The sequence below is a fragment of the Marmota flaviventris genome, chromosome 3 (genome assembly GCF_047511675.1).
Source record: "Marmota flaviventris isolate mMarFla1 chromosome 3, mMarFla1.hap1, whole genome shotgun sequence".
NCBI lineage: Eukaryota > Metazoa > Chordata > Mammalia > Rodentia > Sciuridae > Marmota > Marmota flaviventris.
Window position 1 is genome coordinate 64,426,668 of NC_092500.1, and position 18,386 is coordinate 64,445,053.

At 50.1% G+C, this 18,386-nt stretch overlaps 1 protein-coding gene across 1 annotated transcript; it reads left to right on the forward strand.

The window, feature by feature from the left end:
* Positions 1-3,964: 3,964 nt before the first annotated feature.
* Krt74 (keratin 74) lies at positions 3,965-11,685 on the forward strand. The gene is made up of 9 exons (XM_071609180.1): positions 3,965-4,435; positions 5,078-5,292; positions 5,688-5,748; positions 6,274-6,369; positions 6,860-7,024; positions 8,572-8,697; positions 10,320-10,540; positions 10,992-11,026; positions 11,492-11,685. Exons 1-9 carry the CDS (start codon positions 3,965-3,967, stop codon positions 11,683-11,685), a joined length of 1,584 nt encoding a protein of 527 aa, XP_071465281.1.
* Positions 11,686-18,386: the final 6,701 nt, after the last annotated feature.

The window sequence follows — 18,386 nt, forward strand, 5'->3', positions numbered from 1 at the left end:
GGTCCTGTGGTTCATCCCTGGATTGTGTTGCCCCAAAGTTAGCTCAAGAATCCTTCCAGCTGCTTCTCTTGTTTATGAGTGACCTTTTACCTACAGATTCTAGCCCTTCAACAGTTGTCCTGTGTCAGGGGCAGTCAGAAGGCCAAATGGCCGGAGAAAAATGACCTTCCTTATCCATCTTCACACCAAGCCTTCCTGACTTATGTCCATTTGGCATTGTCACAATGACCCATCTGGGGCTGCTTTCTATTTACCTCTGGTACGATGTGTTTTGTGGAATGTGATTCTTGCCCTCTGGGACTTTTCTAAACAAAAAAAGGGGATTATGGCACAGTGGACACAGCTTCCTCAGGCTCCCTGGACACCTGTTTCCCCCACTGCTCTATTCTTTAACCTAAAGCACAGGCTCTGTGCCGTTGCTTCCCCTGGGGACCCTCACCTGATTCTACACTCTCTGCAGGAGAAGGGAACCACCCACAGCCCACCTGGGCTCCCACTGCTTCAGGGATGCTCCACGTACCTGCCCAGGTTGGCCTACCTCCCACCCCTCACTCCAAACAACCACACATCTGTCTTGTTCTGGTTTTGTTTGTTTGTTTAGGCTGGTGATGACTTAGGATAATCAAAAAGCACATTTTAGGAGATTTTTTAAAAAATCAGAATTTCAGTAATAGCTCATCGGAGTTACTCGTTTTTGTCTATAATCCAACACAGCTATGCAGAATGAAAACGATAACAATTACAATGGAACAATTTTAATGTGCTTATATTTTGTCTCTTCAGTTTGGTTAACTTCCTAGAGGAGAAAGACAGTATCTTAGACATCTCTCTCCATGTCTAGCATAGAACTGAACACGTAGTCATTCCTACCTATTGAATGAATCAATTTCTTCAGGCCATGGACAAAAATTAGTCCAATGAACTCCAAGAGCGGGGTGTAGTGTGTGGTGAGTGATGAAAGGGTAGCCAACATGGAGAGGGCTGGAACTGTGGAGATCTTCCTGCCTGGGCCAAACGCAGTTCCTTGCAATTGTGCCCCCTGGGCACCTGTTAGAGAGGGCATTTCTGTGTGGCCATGATCACACCACTGCTGTGGGGAAATCCCCTCCACCTCTGTCACCACCACCATCAGTGTCATCTCCATCACCATCATTACGTCCTTGCTGACACTCCCCAGCACAGGGCCTGGCCTACGGGGGGAACTCAGTAACTGCCTCCAGCCCATGGTTTCTGATCATGGGTGGGTTTAGTGCATGTTCCCACATTTTCATGGGCACCTGGAAATCTGCCTTGGGTTTATCCTAAGTCTTTCTCAATTTGAGGATCCAGACTTTCCTCCTTTGTAAAGGCTCTGTTATGGGTCCTCAGTAAGAGGCTTAGCTCTCCCGCACATTGGGGTTCACGCTCAGCCAGGCAGATGGGATGCAAAAATGGGCCCAGGACACTGCCATAATCAGAACCAGGTTTATTTCCCTTTGAGATCCTGGGGTGAAGGGCCAGCTACTGGGCTTCTAGAATATGACAGCCCTTCAGGAAGGGGACTTTTTTCCTTCCCTCTGCCCACTCCTATTTTGGCTAAATTTGTCTCAGGACTCTGGAGTGATATCTAATCCTAAGCAACCACCTGTCACAGGCCCCTGATTCTGTGGCAGCCTCTCTTTCCCCTCACATCACACTTGACTCAAAAACCTAAGAGCTGAGTGTGGTGGCACGAGCCTGTAACCCCAGCGGCTCAGGAGGCTGAGGCAGGAGGATTGTGAATTCAAAAGCCAGCCTTGGCAACTAAGCAAGGCCCTAAGCAACTCAGTGAGACCCTGTCTCTAAATAAAATATTTTAAAAAAGGGCTGGGCATGTGGCTCAGTGGTTAAGCATCCCTGGGTTCAATCCCAGGTATCAAAATTCAAGAAAAGAAAAACATTATCAAGAGGGACTCATCCCACACTGCCATGCCTGCCGCTCACACCAGGAAGCCTCTGCCTCTTTGCCTCTGTCACATAGGTTAGGAACATGGGCTTTGACACCAGGTGTACTTGAACTCCAGTCTCAGCTCTGATTGAATGGCTGAGTGTCCTTGAGCAAGCTCCTTAATGGCACTAAACATCAGTTTCCTCAACTGTAAATAAATTTAGCAATGTGAGGGCTAAATTATAGATACACGTATCGCCTGGCAGAATCCTGGCATGGAAATGAAGTGAACCATAGGCCTTCGCTCCTCTGTTAACACTATTACTGAGATCATCTTACTGCTGCCCCCACTGCTACTATCGCTGGAAGTCATTCTGTAACCTCTGCTCCTTTAAGGCAGCCCCTGTGATGAGCACTTTGGGGGATGCTAAGCCCAGCTTTCAGGAGGCTCCTAAAACCCCATCCAAAGTAGCCACTCCTCCTCTGCAACCTCTGTTCCATAGTTCAGAGTGCCCTTCTGTTACTCTGGCTCTGGTTTAAGTTCTTGGTTCAGATCCCTCTCATTGGCCTGCAGGTTCCTTAGGGACTGGGACCATGTGTCAATCACCCCCATCCCCTTGGCTGAGGAATTTACATGATTTGTTGACATTCTCACATCAGAAAGGAGGCAAAGCCAGCATCTGCCCAGCAGGAAGCAAACATTCAACTGTGGACCCTCAATCAGGCTTAGAAAACCCCAAGCCACCATTTCAATTGTGCCCTCCCTGGCCCGAGGGTCAGGCCCTGCCAGGAAAGCTGGGAGGCAGGTCCACTGCTGCTTCAGGGATTGAAGGGGAAGTCCTCTGAAGCAGGTTCCAGCCTCCATATCTCCCTGCCTTGCTCATCCTTCCTGTCTGCACTCCAACAGTGGGAGCAGCTGTCTGCTATCTTCTGCCTGATGCCAACAGTCAAGGTCCCTGATAGAGTTATAGGTCGTGGTCAGCGTCCTGCAGTAGGGCAGCTACCACATACCTAGGTTTTAAATAATTTTTATACATGCCACTCCATCAGGACTACCTGAGCTATAAAGGGCTGATATTTCCTGTTCTAAAATTGAGTGGCTCCTGACAGTGATCAGGACATTGGCAGAGCAGCCCACCCTGATCCCAACAGTGGAACTTAGGGCTTCCCATAGGGGGCGTTCTACACAGGGAGAGATGAGCTGATGTCCAGCCCCTGCCTGGCTTTCCAGGATAGGACTGATAAGCTTATCCAGGAAAGAAAATTCCACCGGAGGACATGCTGGCTGTCGGAAAAGCTTCTCACTGTTAAAAAAGCAAATTTGAGGTCACTACAAGCCAGACTGTCCCTGCCTAATACAGAAATCCCCAGACAACATCTCTGCAGGGGCTGAGGCAGCTGCTACCTGCTCCTTTCTACCCTCCTTTCTCAGGTCCACTCCATTGCCAGACAGCTGTGATCCTTAGCAGACCCTGAGAGTGGCTCTGTGGAGCTTCTTTCCAGATCTTTGAGGATACCTTTCCAAGAAGAATCTCCTTTCCAAATCTTCTTTTCTCTGGCTTAAGCACCTCAGTTCCTCAGCAAGAATGGATACCAGGAAGATGGTTTCCTTTGGGAATAAACCTGGAGTGTCCAGATGAGCACTCTCTGGATAAAGCCTCGCTTTCCTCCTGCTCCTTGATGATAGATAAGCAAGAAGGAGGCAGCGCTGGCAAAACAGAGCTGGGAGATCTCGGGAGGGGATAACTCTCCAGGCCCCTAATTAGGGAGCACAGATAAACTCCAAATTAGACCACTTCAGTGTGCAAGGGCAGCATGTTCCACTTGCTATCAGAAGGGCTTTGTTGCTGCAAAGGGCTTGGAGATCTTTGTTCTGCAAATTGCCCATGGCCCCCGGCCCTTCGGCAGGGGCAGGGGAGATGGCACAGAGCCGCCCTGTTCCGGGGGCCTGGGCTAGGCAGGGATAAAAGGAGGCAGCGCTCTGGCTGCCCCAGCCTCGTGCTGTCTAGCCCCTGGCAACTGAGTTTCTCCCACTCGGTCGGCTTCGTCTTCCCCACCATGAGTCGGCAACTGAACTTCAAGTCCGGTGGTGACAAGGGCAGCTTCAGCGTGCATTCTGCAGTGGTGCCAAGGAAGACAGTGGGCAACTTGGCCTCTTACCGCACTGTTGGCCAAGGGGCTGGGGCTGGCTTTGGCAGCCGGAGCCTCTACAGTCTTGGAGGGAATCGGCATATTTCTTTCAACGTGGCTGGCAGTGGCGTTCGGGCTGGAGGGTACAGCTTTGGGCATGGCTCTGGGTATGGAGGGGGCCGGGCTAGCGGCTTTGCTGGAAGTATGTTTGGCAGTGTGGCCTTGGGGCCCTCGTGTGCCTCTGTGTGCCTGCCTGGGGGCATCCACCAGGTCACTGTCAACAAGAACCTCCTGGCCCCCCTCAACGTGGAGCTGGACCCTGAAATTCAGAAAGTGCGCGCCCAGGAGCGGGAACAGATCAAGGCTCTGAATGACAAGTTTGCTTCCTTCATTGACAAGGTGGGTCTAACAGGAGGAGGAGAAGGCGATTCAGTGAGGTAGGAGAAATTTCCTTAATACCTGGGAAAGGGCTGGGCAACACGGATGGAAGGGTGTAGCTGGGCCTCAGGAGGGGCTCCCTCATCATAAGGGACAGAGAACAGATTTGACAGATTTGCAAGGCAGGTAGAACAACGGAATGAATGAATGAGTTGTCTTCTTTGGGGATTATACAGAGAAGGGTGGGAAATTGGGCAGAGGGTAGCCCTACCTTGAGAAAGCAGTGGTGGGCTCCTAGGGACAGCTGGGTAGGTCCCCAGCTCTCCGAAGAACATGAAGGGCTAAGAGAATCAAACGCTGTTCAGAAGGAAGAACTCAGAGCACAGGAAGAAACACTTAGCTGAGATATGAAAAAATATCTCTTGGGACCAGAGTAGGCAACAGAAGAAAGCTGTGGTGCTTTGAGTTTTCAGGGACTGGTAGTCCAGAGGTGAGGGAGTGAGAACCTGTAAAGGGTCATTTTTGCAGCAGATGCCAAGGTCAGTGAGTCAGAACTGGAGACAAAGGACTTTACAAAAATCCCCTTAATCTGGAGAGTCAATGGTTCTCAGGGAGACTGAGAGCATCCCTGTGGTTCCAGGTGGCCATTGGTTTGGGTTCCAGGTGCGGTTCCTGGAACAGCAGAACCAGGTGCTGGAGACCAAGTGGGAGCTGCTGCAGCAGCTGGACCTGAACAACTGTAGGAAGAACCTGGAGCCCATTTATGAGGGCCACATCAGCAGCCTGCGGAAACAGCTGGAGACCCTGTCTGGGGACAGGGTGAGGCTGGACTCGGAGCTGCGGAACATGCGGGACGTGGTGGAGGACTACAAGAAGAGGTGAGCAGGACCTGCCAAAGGTCAGGGGTCATGTACCTAATCTCTGAACCACTTTTTCAGAGGTGAGGGAGTCAATTCCAGGATCAGGAGCTCATGTCCCTTCTCTGGTTATGGGGGAAAGCCCCACCCTGTTTGGTGAGAAGGCCCTAGCTGGTGGATAGAGGGGCCTATGCTTATTGACCCAATAGTTTGGAAAGCCCCATAGGCACCTGGGTATTTTCCTAGGGTGCAGCAGAAGCACAGAAGTCAGATAATCCAGGGGATTCTTACACCTACCACTAGCCTCAGTGCTCATCCCAGGGACTCTGCAGCCTGGGCATTTACCTGGCCAGCAGAAGAAGAGACTACTTGGCTGAGAGGGCTGAGCTTCTGCCATCTTCTCTCCCTGCCCGCAGGTATGAGGTGGAGATTAACCGGCGCACTGCAGCGGAGAATGAGTTTGTGGTGCTCAAGAAGGTGAGGAGAGAGGAGCCTATGGTCTCTTCTGCCCCTATCTTAAGCAACTCTGCTCAGGGCTTCAGCCCAGGCCACCTGGAGAGGGGGCTGGTGTCTGAACATGGTTAGGGTCCTAGTTCTGGCCTCCAGCAAGTTAGAGAGGAAGGACACACACAGGAGACAAGATAGGGACAGAAGGGAGAGAATTCTGGGATGGGAACAGGAAGCCCTGGTTCAGCGTGCCCTTCTGTGTGACCTGAGGGCACTCAGCACCTCTCTGGACTTAGTGTTCTCCATATGCAGCAGAGGAAGTGCAGTCCCCACCCGCTTTGCCAGTTCCCAAAGATGCAGTGAGTCTGAGAAGAAACTGATGCTGAGTGATTCTGTTCATCAACGTGCTTCCCTGTGGGCTAATAATAATAATAATAATAATAATAATAATAATAATAATAAAGTCAGGTGGCTTTGGGGACAGGGTCAGAGGAAGAGCAACTTAGTTTAGGGTTAGGGTTGTATTGATCCGTGGCTGTGGCTGTCCCTCTGCAGGATGCAGACGCAGCCTACACGGTCAAAGTGGAGCTTCAGGCCAAAGTGGACTCTCTGGACAAAGACATCAAGTTCCTGAAGTGTCTGTATGACGCGGTGAGGATGCCCCTCCCCAGCTCTGCTCTGTCTCCTTGCAGCTGAGGGCTTCCCCTGACTCTTCCAGGAGAGGAAGGGGGTCACAATAGGGAGGGATGTTTTGGTGGCAAGGTGCAAATTCCTGCACTAGTTGACCATGAAAGTACAGCGTCCTGTCCCTGGAGTGCACATAGGAGGCTGTGCACATAGGAGGCCGTTGATCTGGGCCATGGTAGTGGTCTTGCCTGCAGGCAGGAGAAATGACCCTGTGAGGTCCTACTAATGCACAGCTTCTTAGGTTGGGTGGAACTGTAGGGAATTCATTCTTTCTCCTGCTGCCTGCTGCTGCGAGCTGTTTTCCTTTGGCTCTTCAGACATCTTCAGCAGACACTACCCCACTTTGTCCCTGTGGAACCCAGTGACCCATTCTCCAGGGAACACAGGCCTAGAAGACTCACGGGACCCAGGAAGGAAGCTGGGGCCTTGACTCTGTCCTCATCTCTCATTCTAGGAAATCGCCCAGATCCAGACTCATGCTAGTGAGACCTCTGTCATCCTGTCCATGGACAACAACCGGGACCTGGACCTGGACAGCATCATTGCCGAGGTCCGCGCCCACTATGAAGACATCGCCCTGAAGAGCAAGGCTGAAGCCGAGGCTCTGTACCAGACCAAGGTGGGCACTGGGTGGGTCTCCCTCCTTCCTGGGAAGGGTGATCTCCACCTGTGAATGTGAGAGGTGGCCTTCCCAGGACACTGTAGATTCAATGAAGAAGGGTTATAACCAGTGGTTCAATGCTGAAAAGTCTCAGCAGACAGTATTATCAAAGATAAATCAGGAAACTGGTATGCATGGACGTACTCACTAGAGAGGGACAAGCAATCCTCAAAAGAGGAGAGAATGATGTGTTCTTATTGTAAAACAAATGCATTTTCAGGGTTGGGGGCATCTGCCATAGAGCAGAAGGAGAGTCACAAACACAGAGTAGCTATAGGCAAGCTGAGGTTGGGTGGGGAGCGAGAGCAGGGGAGGCCCTGAGCTCTTTTCTGATGGGTGTGGGAAGATGTTCAAGAGCAACTGAAATTCTAGGAGTGTTCCAAATAATGAAATTATGTGCTGGGTAAGACTCTTTGGGGCTGTCTTATGGGAAAATCCTTACTGGAATCTCCTCCAGGGCCCCTGCTCTCATGCTCCTTTTCACACAACCATTAGATCCCACCTCTGCTAGTCAGCTTTCCTTCTCTGTGACAAAATGCCTGAGAAAATCAACTTACAAAAAGGGGAAAAGTTTATTTTGGCTCATGATTTCAGAAGTTTTAGTTTATAGTTACTCGGCCCTATTGCTTTGGGCCTGTGGTGACACAGTACACTGGGTGGGGGTGGGGTGGGGGTAGATACGGCAAGGAGGCTGCTCATGGAAGCAAGCACAGAGAGGAGGGACTGGGGTCTCCATATCCTGCCAAAAGGCACACCCCCAAAGACCTAACTTCCTTCCACTAGGCCCCACCTTCTAACTCTTCCACACCTCAGTAGCACCAAGCTGAGGACAAAGCCTCTTGGGCCTTTGGGGACATTCCAGATCTAAACTATAGCACAATTCACAGCAAGGATGGGGGTGTCGGCCATCTGCATGTCTTATCCTGTCTCTTGTCCTGTCCATGGCCATGCCATTCCCTGTTTCCCAGAGGACTGGGCACAGGGAAGAGTGAAGCCACTAATTCCACCCATCCTGCACTGTGACCCCCTCAAGGGTACACGGAACCCTGGGCTTCCCTCCTCTCTGCCCCCATGACCAAGAAAATGCCACAGGAGAATGAAAGACTTAGGAGGATGGGGACCTTACCTGTCCCACTCACTGCTGGGTACCTGCGACAGAAGCTGGTCTTTAAGAAAATGCCTGTAGGACTATGTGATAAATGAGAGAAAGCAAGGGACAGGGCTCTTCTCACGCTGGGAAGTGCTTAATAAATGTGAGTTGCATCTTCTCCTTACCTAGCCCAGGAAGGACTGCAGGCCTGGTGACAATACAGGCAAGGGATTGCAGATAGGTTCTGCTTAGAGAACGGGGTGAACTTCTTGCTCAGAGCTGTAAGGATGCCCAGGTGCTAGCTTCTTTAGCACCTGCTCTAGAGTCGCCCTGGCTCAGCCTGGTAGGGGGGGGTGTTTGCCCAGGACCCCTCCCTGCCTGTCTCATCACTCCCCTCCCATCTCTGGAACACTAGATCCAAGAGCTGCAGCTGGCAGCTGGCAGGCATGGAGATGACCTCAAACACACCAGGAATGAGATGTCAGAGCTAAACCGACTCATCCAGAGGATCCGCTGTGACATTACCAACGTGAAGAAGCAGGTGGGCAGCTACTACCCTGCAAAGACCACTGAGACTGAGTTTCCTTTCTGTGATGGAGATACTGGAGTCAACCTTTAAGAAGAAGCTAGTTCCCTCTCCTGGGCTTAGGAGCCCCTGGGACATTACGGTTCTTCTCCCCCACCCTGCCTTGTGTTGCTGTCATCAGGATTGGGAGGATTTGAGCCTATTCTTCCACTCCCCCCAGTTTACAGATGAGTCAAGAGGGACTGGAGGAATTGACTTGCCATGGGCCCCAGCTACTCAGTATTGGGGTCAGGATTCAAGTCCACGTGTCCCCTTATTCAGAATTTCTCTTGTGTCTAACACACCTGCCCACGAGTACTCAAGTATGCCCCTCTAGGGGTTTCCCATGTGCCTCCTGCTTCCACTGGGCATGGAACATGGGTGGGGAGTATGGGACATGTGTCAGGGCTCTCTGTGGCCATGTCAAGTTCCTGCCCTCAGGGCAGGGCATGGTCCTGGTGAAGGAGGGTCATGGCAACAAATGAATCCCTCCTGGATCCTCTTCCCTGTCCATGGGACCATTTCCATTTTACCCTGGGGGATCCTGTCTTATGTGAGAGTAGCAAATCCTAAATGCTGTTTCATAGGCTGATGACTTTAGAGGCAGAAAGATGCTTCTTGGGGCCTCCAGAAGAGGCCAGGTCAGCTGGCAAGTGACAGTTAGCCAACAGGCTAGAGACCATTATCCTCCCTGTGCCCCACAACATGCATGCAATGTAGGGGGCTCAGGGACAGCTTTAAGGCCCACAACTGGCTGGTTCACAGACTCTATGAGGACTGCTCCTCCTCCCCTGCTAGTACCTGGCATTACAGTGCCCCGGGTGCTTGGCAGAGACCAGCTTTTGAGGTTTTGGCTGTAAGTTAGGGTCTGCTGTTCTAAGGGAAAGTGACCTCCCCCATTCAGGTCATATGCAGGAGCAGTTAGGCAGACCCTCCCTGCAGAGTGCCGGAGGAATCCAGACACACTCTTGCTGCTAACAGGAAGGAGGGGTCCAGCCACAGTGAGGGCCCTGGGCATGTTGCCTGATCATTAGGGGTGAACTGCTTGGAGACTTAGGCATGATTCTCCTCATCTGTTGTCCTTGAACCTATAGCCATTGGTAGCCTTCAACTCAGGCATTAGACAGCTTTTTCAAGCACTGAGTTTTCTTTCTGTCCTCTGAAATGCACCTGCTCCTGTGGCTTCCCAGGACAACTCCTTTAAACATTCACCCACAATAAAAAGTAGAGGAAACTGGGAGCAGTGGCACACACCTATAATCCCAGTGACTCAGGAGCTGAGGCAAGAAGATTGCAAGCTCCAAGGCAGACTTGGCAAGTTCAAGGCGAGCCTGGACAACTTAGTGGGACCCTGTCTCAAAATAAAAAATAAAAAGGGCTGGGGATGTGGCTCAGTGGTAAAGTGCCCTGGGCTCAATCCTCAGTACTCCCCCCCACCCCCAACACACACACAAAAGAGGAGCCCCATGTTCTGGTGTTGGCTCTGGCTCTTCCTAGCTGTCACCTTGGGCCTCATCTGTAAAATGAGGGAGTCGGGCTCCTTAACCCTGTGATCTCAACATTGTTTTATGCTGATCTCCTCTCCCTCTGCCCCTCAGTGCTCTAACCTGGAGACATCCATTGCGGATGCTGAGCAGCGAGGGGACAATGCCCTTAAGGATGCCCGGGCCAAGCTGGACGAGCTGGAGGGAGCCCTGCACCAGGCCAAGGAGGAGCTGGCCCGGATGATGCGTGAATACCAGGAGCTCATGAGCCTGAAGCTATCCCTGGACATTGAGATCGCCACCTACCGCAAGCTGCTGGAGGGCGAGGAGTGCAGGTAAGGGGCACAGGACAGCACTCTGATCCTGAGGGGGGAGGGGCTGTGGACTCTCCATCTGGCTGACGGGCTGCTAGGAGCTAGAAGATGAGAACAATAGTGCTGGTGACATGGCAATTGTGGAGGGGGGGGGTGTTGCAGGTGGACTCAGCTACAGGGTCCTGCCGGGGTGTCAGATGTGGGTCAAGTGTGCAGGTGGCTGTGGTGTCTGAACAGAGCCCCTGGGGTCAGGCAGGCCTGGGTGCAGTGACTGGCTGTGCCACATGCCAGCTGTCTGATCCTGGTAAGTCCTTCCCTGTCTCCATTTTCTCATCTGTAAGATAGAGGTTCTAATCTCCACCTGAGTTGTTATAAGGATGGATTAAAATGATTACACATAAGAGCAAGAGCCCATTAAGGCATAGCTGAATCTAGACCCTGAGGTTTTATCCTTTATTTTTCTGTCTTGCAGGATGTCTGGGGAGAATCCATCCTCTGTTAGCATCTGTGAGTATCCTTGGGAAAAGGGGTTGGGCTGGGAAAGCCAGGGACCCTGAGACCCAGAGGTGATGCCACCTTTGCTTATTGTCTCATTTCATCTGGAAGTTTCTGTTACTGCCTTGTGAAGTTTCTCTAGCTTCAGAGTAGGCCTATTCCCTTTTGTCCCTTGACAGCAGTGACTGAAATCATGTGTACCCCTCCCTGCTGGCTCCTCCCTGTGGCACTATCATCTAGAGGAAAGGGTGGGAATAGGGATGTCCAGGAGAGCAGGGTCTTTGTCTATCCTATGTGTCCTCCCTTTACATCTAGCAGGTGACAGGCTCTCAGACATTGTTGTGTGTCTTGACTGAAGGCCACTGTCGTGGGATTAAACAGGGAGTCCTCAGAGGAGACAGCAGTTACTGTAGGGGGTCATCCTTGGTTAACTGACACCTGCTCACCCCTCCCCTGCTCTTGGCCCTTCCTCCTCAGCTGTCATCAGTAGCAGCAATTACGGTTACTATGGTTACCAACCCAGCTCGGTGAGTGCTGACCTTGGGGCCGGTGGTGCCAGCAGCACCAGAAGCAGCCAGACCAAGACCCAAGGGGCACGAGCGGGAGACCTCAAGGAGTCCCAGGGCAAGAGTGCCCCAGCCAGCACCCCAGCCAGGAAGACCACCCGATAAGCCCACTGCCCTGCTCACCTCAGCACCTGGAAGAAAGGATGCCTTGGCCAGAGCCAAAGATGCCTGTCACACCTGAATCCTCTGTCTCCGAGTTCTAGGACTGTCTATAGTTCACTCAGCTACCCACATCACACCTCATCTTACTTTCAAGTGCTTATCAGTGGTCACCCTCGTGTGTCAGTAGGTCCTGTGCAGACCTGGGGACTTCTCACTTTCCCCACTGCCTTCAGCTGGCAGGAGGCTTTGGAAGCCCAAGCCATGATCAGCTCTGAGGCTGATGGGGAATGGGGCTCACAACCTGAAATAGCTTTTAGAGGAATACACAAGCCATTGGCCTGTAGTAGGAAGGAATGGTCATGCAGAGAGGGGTGGGGGGAGGGAGGAAGATAGATTTTCTTCTGCGCTTAGGTCAAGTTCTCCATTGTCCAAGAGGTTTTGCTACCCCTGCCAGCATGGTGGGGTGAACCCCGAGCTGTGCGACCAGAAGGTGAGAAGTAAGACAGCCTTCCAGTCCCTGCCCTTCTGGAAAGATCTTTATGGCATGACTATTATTTAGTAGAAAATGTATACATTCTCAGACCTCAAGGTGCACCCCTATTCACAAAACCAAGTGAAGGAGACCTGGGGATTTTCCACCCCTGTGTCCCTGGGCCACTCACTGCCCTTTTAATCCATGGTTACGTCCATAGTCAGCACCTACTGTGCACCAGGCACCCTCCATGCGCTGCCTCTAGTCAGCCCATCCTTGGGGAAGGCACAGTCAACATCCTTGGGACAGACAGGGGCCTGATCCTCTGAGGGCTGTAGAATTTGTCCCAGTTACCCACCTACTTGCCGGCTCAGGCCTGGCTGACTCAGGGGTCCATGCTCTTTCCATAGGATGTCACTGCCTCTTTAACAGAGGGAGAGTCAAGTTCATGGTTCTGATCAGGGCTGCAAAACCACGCTGCCTTTTGTCAGGACTGGGGTGTGATCGATCTTTGGTTCTTCCTCTGGGGCTGGGTCCTATGGTGGCTTCTTACTCTCAGTTCCTATTGCCATGAGTCTAGTGAGTGGACTTGATCTTGTCTCTAGGTGGTACCACCCAGCCAGAAGTCGTGGTGTGTGACATAAATATTGCTAAGAATGGCATCACCTAGTCCCACTGTGTTTGAATTAAGGACTCTGAATTTCTGCTGTATATTCAATAAACTGCCCTTGAGTGATGTCAAAGGTGCACTCTTGTCAGCTCGTCAGTCTCTCCAAATGTCCTACCCTCTCTGATGATGGTTCCACCTGCCCAGGTTCCGAGCTGCTCAATAGGTGACCTCAGGCTGCTGGGAGAAGCAGGTGCAATGTACAAACCAGAGGAAGGTGGCTTAGTGCCACAGTGCTAAGAGGTGTCCAAATGGGGAGGCTAAGCAAGGAAGTTTCCTAGAAGAGGAGAGATTCATCAGTTCATCAGAAAATGGCCCTAGACTCCTGGAGGAGCTCTTCAAGCATGCCATCACTGCAGGCCTGGACGTGGGTGAGGGCTGGGAAGTCTCAGATTTTCTGAAATCAGTGGTGGGGCTGGGTGTGTTTCCAAGTCTCTCAGCTTTGGCTGGCAGAATTTAGCTTCCTAGTCACCTTTCTAATCAGTCTGTGTTACAAGAATGCTCAGAGGCCTTTGCTCCTACAGGCCTCTGGATGATGGTGCGGGCGTGAGAGGCAGGGGTTTTCTGGGCCCAAGAAGAGGCCTCCATTACCTCCTTGGGCCTTGGCATATTTAGGAATCCCTGAGGGCACAGAGCACAGGAATCTGGTGGGCTTTCTGCCCAAATGCCTCTCTTTGATGTCACTGCTGTTATCACTGTGGGTACTAGACTAGTGCCCTAGGGACTATGGGAGTTCCATCCAGCTCTGCCACTAGCTGGTCACCTCAGGGGTTCTTAACCTTGTGGGTCAGGGGCCCCTTTGAGATCTAATGAAAGCTCAGAGTGTAGTGAATCGTGTCTGCATGTTCAGAGGTTCATAGACTCCCACGGCCCATCCTGGCCTCCTTGAGTCCTGTACCCCAGGGTAAGGGTCTCAGGACCAGATACCCCTAGGGTCTTTACAGGACTGACACTCGGACTTTCCAAAAGACCAGTCTGTGACCCAGTAAGAGGGGCTGTAGTAGCAGGGGTTGTAAATGGGACTCACAATCTGAAATAGCTTTTAGAGGAATACACAAGCCATTGGTGAAGTCACTTCCTTGATGAGGTCATCTCTTCTAAGGTCTCAAGGCAGGTGTGCCTCAGACTGCTGGATGTACCTGCCCTGGTGTGGCTGTGAGGAAGGGCCAGGGCTAAGTAGATGTGATGCCCTGCGTGCTCCCTTGGTGTTGAGGAGGATGGAGGGGCTGCCTCCTGGGCCCACCTAAACTACCTGCAAAATGGACACTCTTCACCATCTGGGCTTAGTTAAGGTCCTGAGAGGTATAGAGTGACTGTATTCCTGCTTAAGGACTCAACTTGGATATTTCTCTGAATGTCAGGAGGAGAAAGCATGTGGCAGGACCAGAGGTGAATGTTGACTTCAATTAAAAACACAGATGGCTATTTTGACAAGGATGCAAAGACTATTCAAAGGGACAAAGATTCTTTAATAAATGGTCCTGGGACAATTGGGTATCCATGTGCCAAAAAAAACCATGTTGTACCCTTACTTCACATCACATACAAAAATGAGTCACAATGGATTAATAATTTAAATATAGGAGCTAAAATTATAAAGCTCTTAGAAGAAAATAGAGGAGTAAATCTTCATGACTTTGGATTTGACAATGAATTATTAGATGTGATACAAAACTTTAGTCACAAAAGATAAAATGGATACATTGGACTTCGAGAAAGTTAAACACCTCGTACATGAAAGGACATTGTCCAGAAAGTGAAAAGACAACCTATAGAATGGAAAAAAATTGCAAATTATTTATCTAATAAAGGTGTCTCCAGAAAATATAAGGAAATCTTAGAATTCAACAAGAGGAAACAATCCAGTTAAAGAATAGGGGAAGAACTTCAATAGACTCTTATACAAAGAAGATGTACAAATAGCCATGAGCACAGGAAAAGATGTTCAAGGTGATTAGTCAATAAGGAGGTGGAACTGAAACACATCAAGTTATCAATTTACACCTACTCGGTTAACTATAATGATAATCAAAAAAATAAAAAATAAATAAATATTGGTGAGGATGTGGAAAAGTTGGAACCCCTTTATGTTGCTGGTTGGAATATCAAATGATCAGCCTCTGTGGGAAGTAGTTTAGCAGGTCCTCAGAATTGCTACATGACCCAGCAATGCCACTCCTAGAGATATATCCAAAAGAATTAAAATCGGATGTTCAAACAATAAACACACACATGTTCAGAGAAACACTACTCCTCATTGCCAAAGATGGAAACAGCCCAAATGTCCGTCAATGAGTGAATGGCAGGAAAATTGTGATACAGTATATATATACAATGGAATATTACTTAGCCATAAAAAGAATGCCATATTGATACATTCTACATTGATAAAACTCAAAACTATTATGCTAATTGAAAGAAGTCAGGCAAAAAAATCACATTTTGTATGATCCATTCATATGAAATGTCCAGCTGAGACAAAGTCAGACAGGTTGTAGGTTGGCGGTTGCAGAGGTAGGCAAAGGGGTGGGTGGGGGTGGGTTACCAATGGGTGTAGAATTTCCTTTGGGGGTAACGGAAATGTTCTGGAACTAGACAGAGGTACTGGGACAATGTTGTGAATATACCAAATGTCACTGAAATATTCAATTTAAAATGGTTCGTTTTATGTAAATTTCATCTAAATAAAACATAAAAATAAAATTTGGAAGGATAGCAGAGAAGAGGCCAGAGAAGCCATGTCCCTGGACTGTGTCCCCAGCCTTTCCTATATGGCACCTGAAAACCTGGTATAAGGATAGGTAGAGCCATCCAGAGCCAAAAAGGGACAGAGACAACCTACCCTTTATTTGACTGGCCCAGGACAAGCCTGGAAGTCTTGGGGGCCTCTGAGGAGCTGGACTTCTAATGGCCAAGAGCTGCCCATCCTCTGGACATCTCTGTGTGGCCCAGATAAGTGCAGCCACAACTCCGCCAGCAAATGAAGGGCTTGTTTAACTAACTGCTGTGTCTCAGGCTTTGGTCATGGAGAACCATTCATAGCCCTGTGTGTCCATCATCATCGCTGTTGATGGATGTTGGTTGTTGAGTTGAAGCAATTGAAGCCCAAGGAATGGCAACATCCCTTTCCTTCAACTCCTAAGGCCCTGGCCTCTGCATTACTTGGACCAGGATTTTGAATATCTATCTTGCTGAAGATCCCAACCCCACTCTATCTTGCTTTCTAGCTAAAGTGGGCACAAAACCCAAATGTTGCTAGAACCTTCTCTCCACCTGGGATTGAACAAAAGCTACAAGTCTCAGCAATGGCAGACCTCTAATCATGGAGAAATCCTTGAAGGCAGCCTGTGCCTTCCCCTGTCCCTGTTTGCGGCAGGTACTGGCACAGAATGCAGCTCAGCAAATGTTGAATGAACACAGAAGATGCCTAGTCACAGCACTGTGCATGGTCCCCTGGAACCTCATCTATCCTTCTTGCAGCTTCTCCCAGTGCCTCCCCCTCGGCCATGGTCTTCCTGTTTTCTGATCTTACAAATATTCTCCATGTTTCAAACTTAGGGTAGCAGGAGGCTTTAACTGAGTATCTGAATTTGTTGGTGGAGAAAGTCTCATTGAAAAGTATCTTTTGTTAAAGAAAATGTGTATACACACACAATGGAATATTACTCAGCCATAAAGAAGAATAAAATTATGGTATTTGCTGATAAATGAGTGAAACTGGAGACTATCATGCTAAGTGAAATAAGCCAAAAAACAATAACAACAACAACAAAAACCCCCAAACCCCCCAAAACAAAAAACAAACAAACAACAACAACAAAGAAAGTCCGAATGTTCTCTCTGATATGCCTATGCTAACACACAATAAATGGGGAGAGGGAAGAATAGAAGTTCATCAGATTAGACAAAGGGGAATGAAGGGAAGGGAGGGTGAATAGGAACAGGAGACAGTAGAATGAATCGGACGTAGCTTTCCTGTGTTCAAATATGAATACACAACCAGTGTAACTCCACATCATGCCCAACCACAAGACTGGGATCCTAATTAGAATAAGTTATACTCCATGTGGGTATAATATGTCAAAATACATTCTACTGTCATGTATATCTAAAAAGCACAAATATTAAAAAAAAAGAAAGAAAATGATCTTTTGTGATCTTGAAAAGTCCCCTTGTCCATCCTCCTGCCTTAGAGAAGGGATGTGCTCTCAACCCAACTAGTCACAAGCTCTCCTGCTTTCATGGCGTCAGGGACAGTGAATAAATGAATAACTCCCTCACTCGGCCCTTAGCTGGAGTCCCTGCATTCCACGGCAAGTGTTGTCCACTCCTGGGACAACCAGGAGTCGGGGGCACGGGCACTAGGGGGAGGGAGCCCATTTGGGATAGAGAGTGATGAGCTCAGTATTTTCCACTATGGTTCAGGTGCCAGAGGGACATTGGAGAACGGAATTCAGAGGCTGTGGAAGGACAGGTGGACGTGTGCACCTGGACTGTGGCAGGCACTGGCTCTCTATGTTTATGCACCAGGAAGTCAGGACAGCTAGGACAGTTGGTGGCCAAGAAACAGCCCGCAGCCAGACTGCCTGGGTCTGAACCCTGGGTCAAGCACTAGCTGTGCAACCTTGAATACATTGCTTCACTTCCTTGGGCCTCGGTATCTTCATCTGTAAAGTGGGGATAATAATGGTACCCACTTCCTAGGGCTGTTGTGAGGATTAAATGAATTAGTCTACGTGAAGGGCAGAGTGAACATTGCCCAGTGGTAGCTGCTACCAGCAGCCGCAGTGTCATTATGGTTATTTATAAAGCACCTCCCATCCTCCTCGGGAAGTAGGTGGAGCAGGGGTTGGTGCCCCCTTCTTAGAGATGTGGAAACAGAGGCTTGGGAAGGTAGCAGACCTGCCATGGTCACACGGTTCCTGAGTGACTGAGGCGGGACCAAAACCTGGTTCTCGGGTCCCAAGTCTATACCCTTCAACAGAGGTCGGGGTGGGGAGGAAGGAGATGACTGGCCAAGTCCAAATGACTGGCCACCGAGCTAAACAAGGCAGAAGCAAGGGCTGCCCCCAAGGCAGCCAGATGCAGCAGAATGGGCATGGAGCTGAGTGCCTGGCGGGACACTCCCCTGTCCTTACACCCCAGCTTCTGTGGATGAGCTCACCTTTGGCCTTGTCAGGAGCAAACCTGCTGCCAAGCAGCTGTCCTGCCCCAGATGAGTGGCTCTGATGGTGGCCAAGTCCCCCAGGAACTGCAGTCCCCCCAGCTGGCTTGGGTTATGGGCACTTCCTACCTGAAACTTCAGGAGGATGTGGAGGTGCAAGGAGGTGGACTTCGGGGGGAATTGTAGACAACATGCCGTGTCCTGGGTCCACGTGCTGAGGAGGGCTGGCGGGACCTGGGCTGTGTCATTCAAATAGCTCAGCTCATTCTCTCTAATTTTGGAGACGATTATTTTGCTCAGAGAACCAGCTGCTTCTCTCTCAGTGCCTCCAGCCTCTGCCCATCCACCAGTCCTACCCACATGCCAGTGAGATTCTGCTTCCTCAAACATGGACTGCTTAG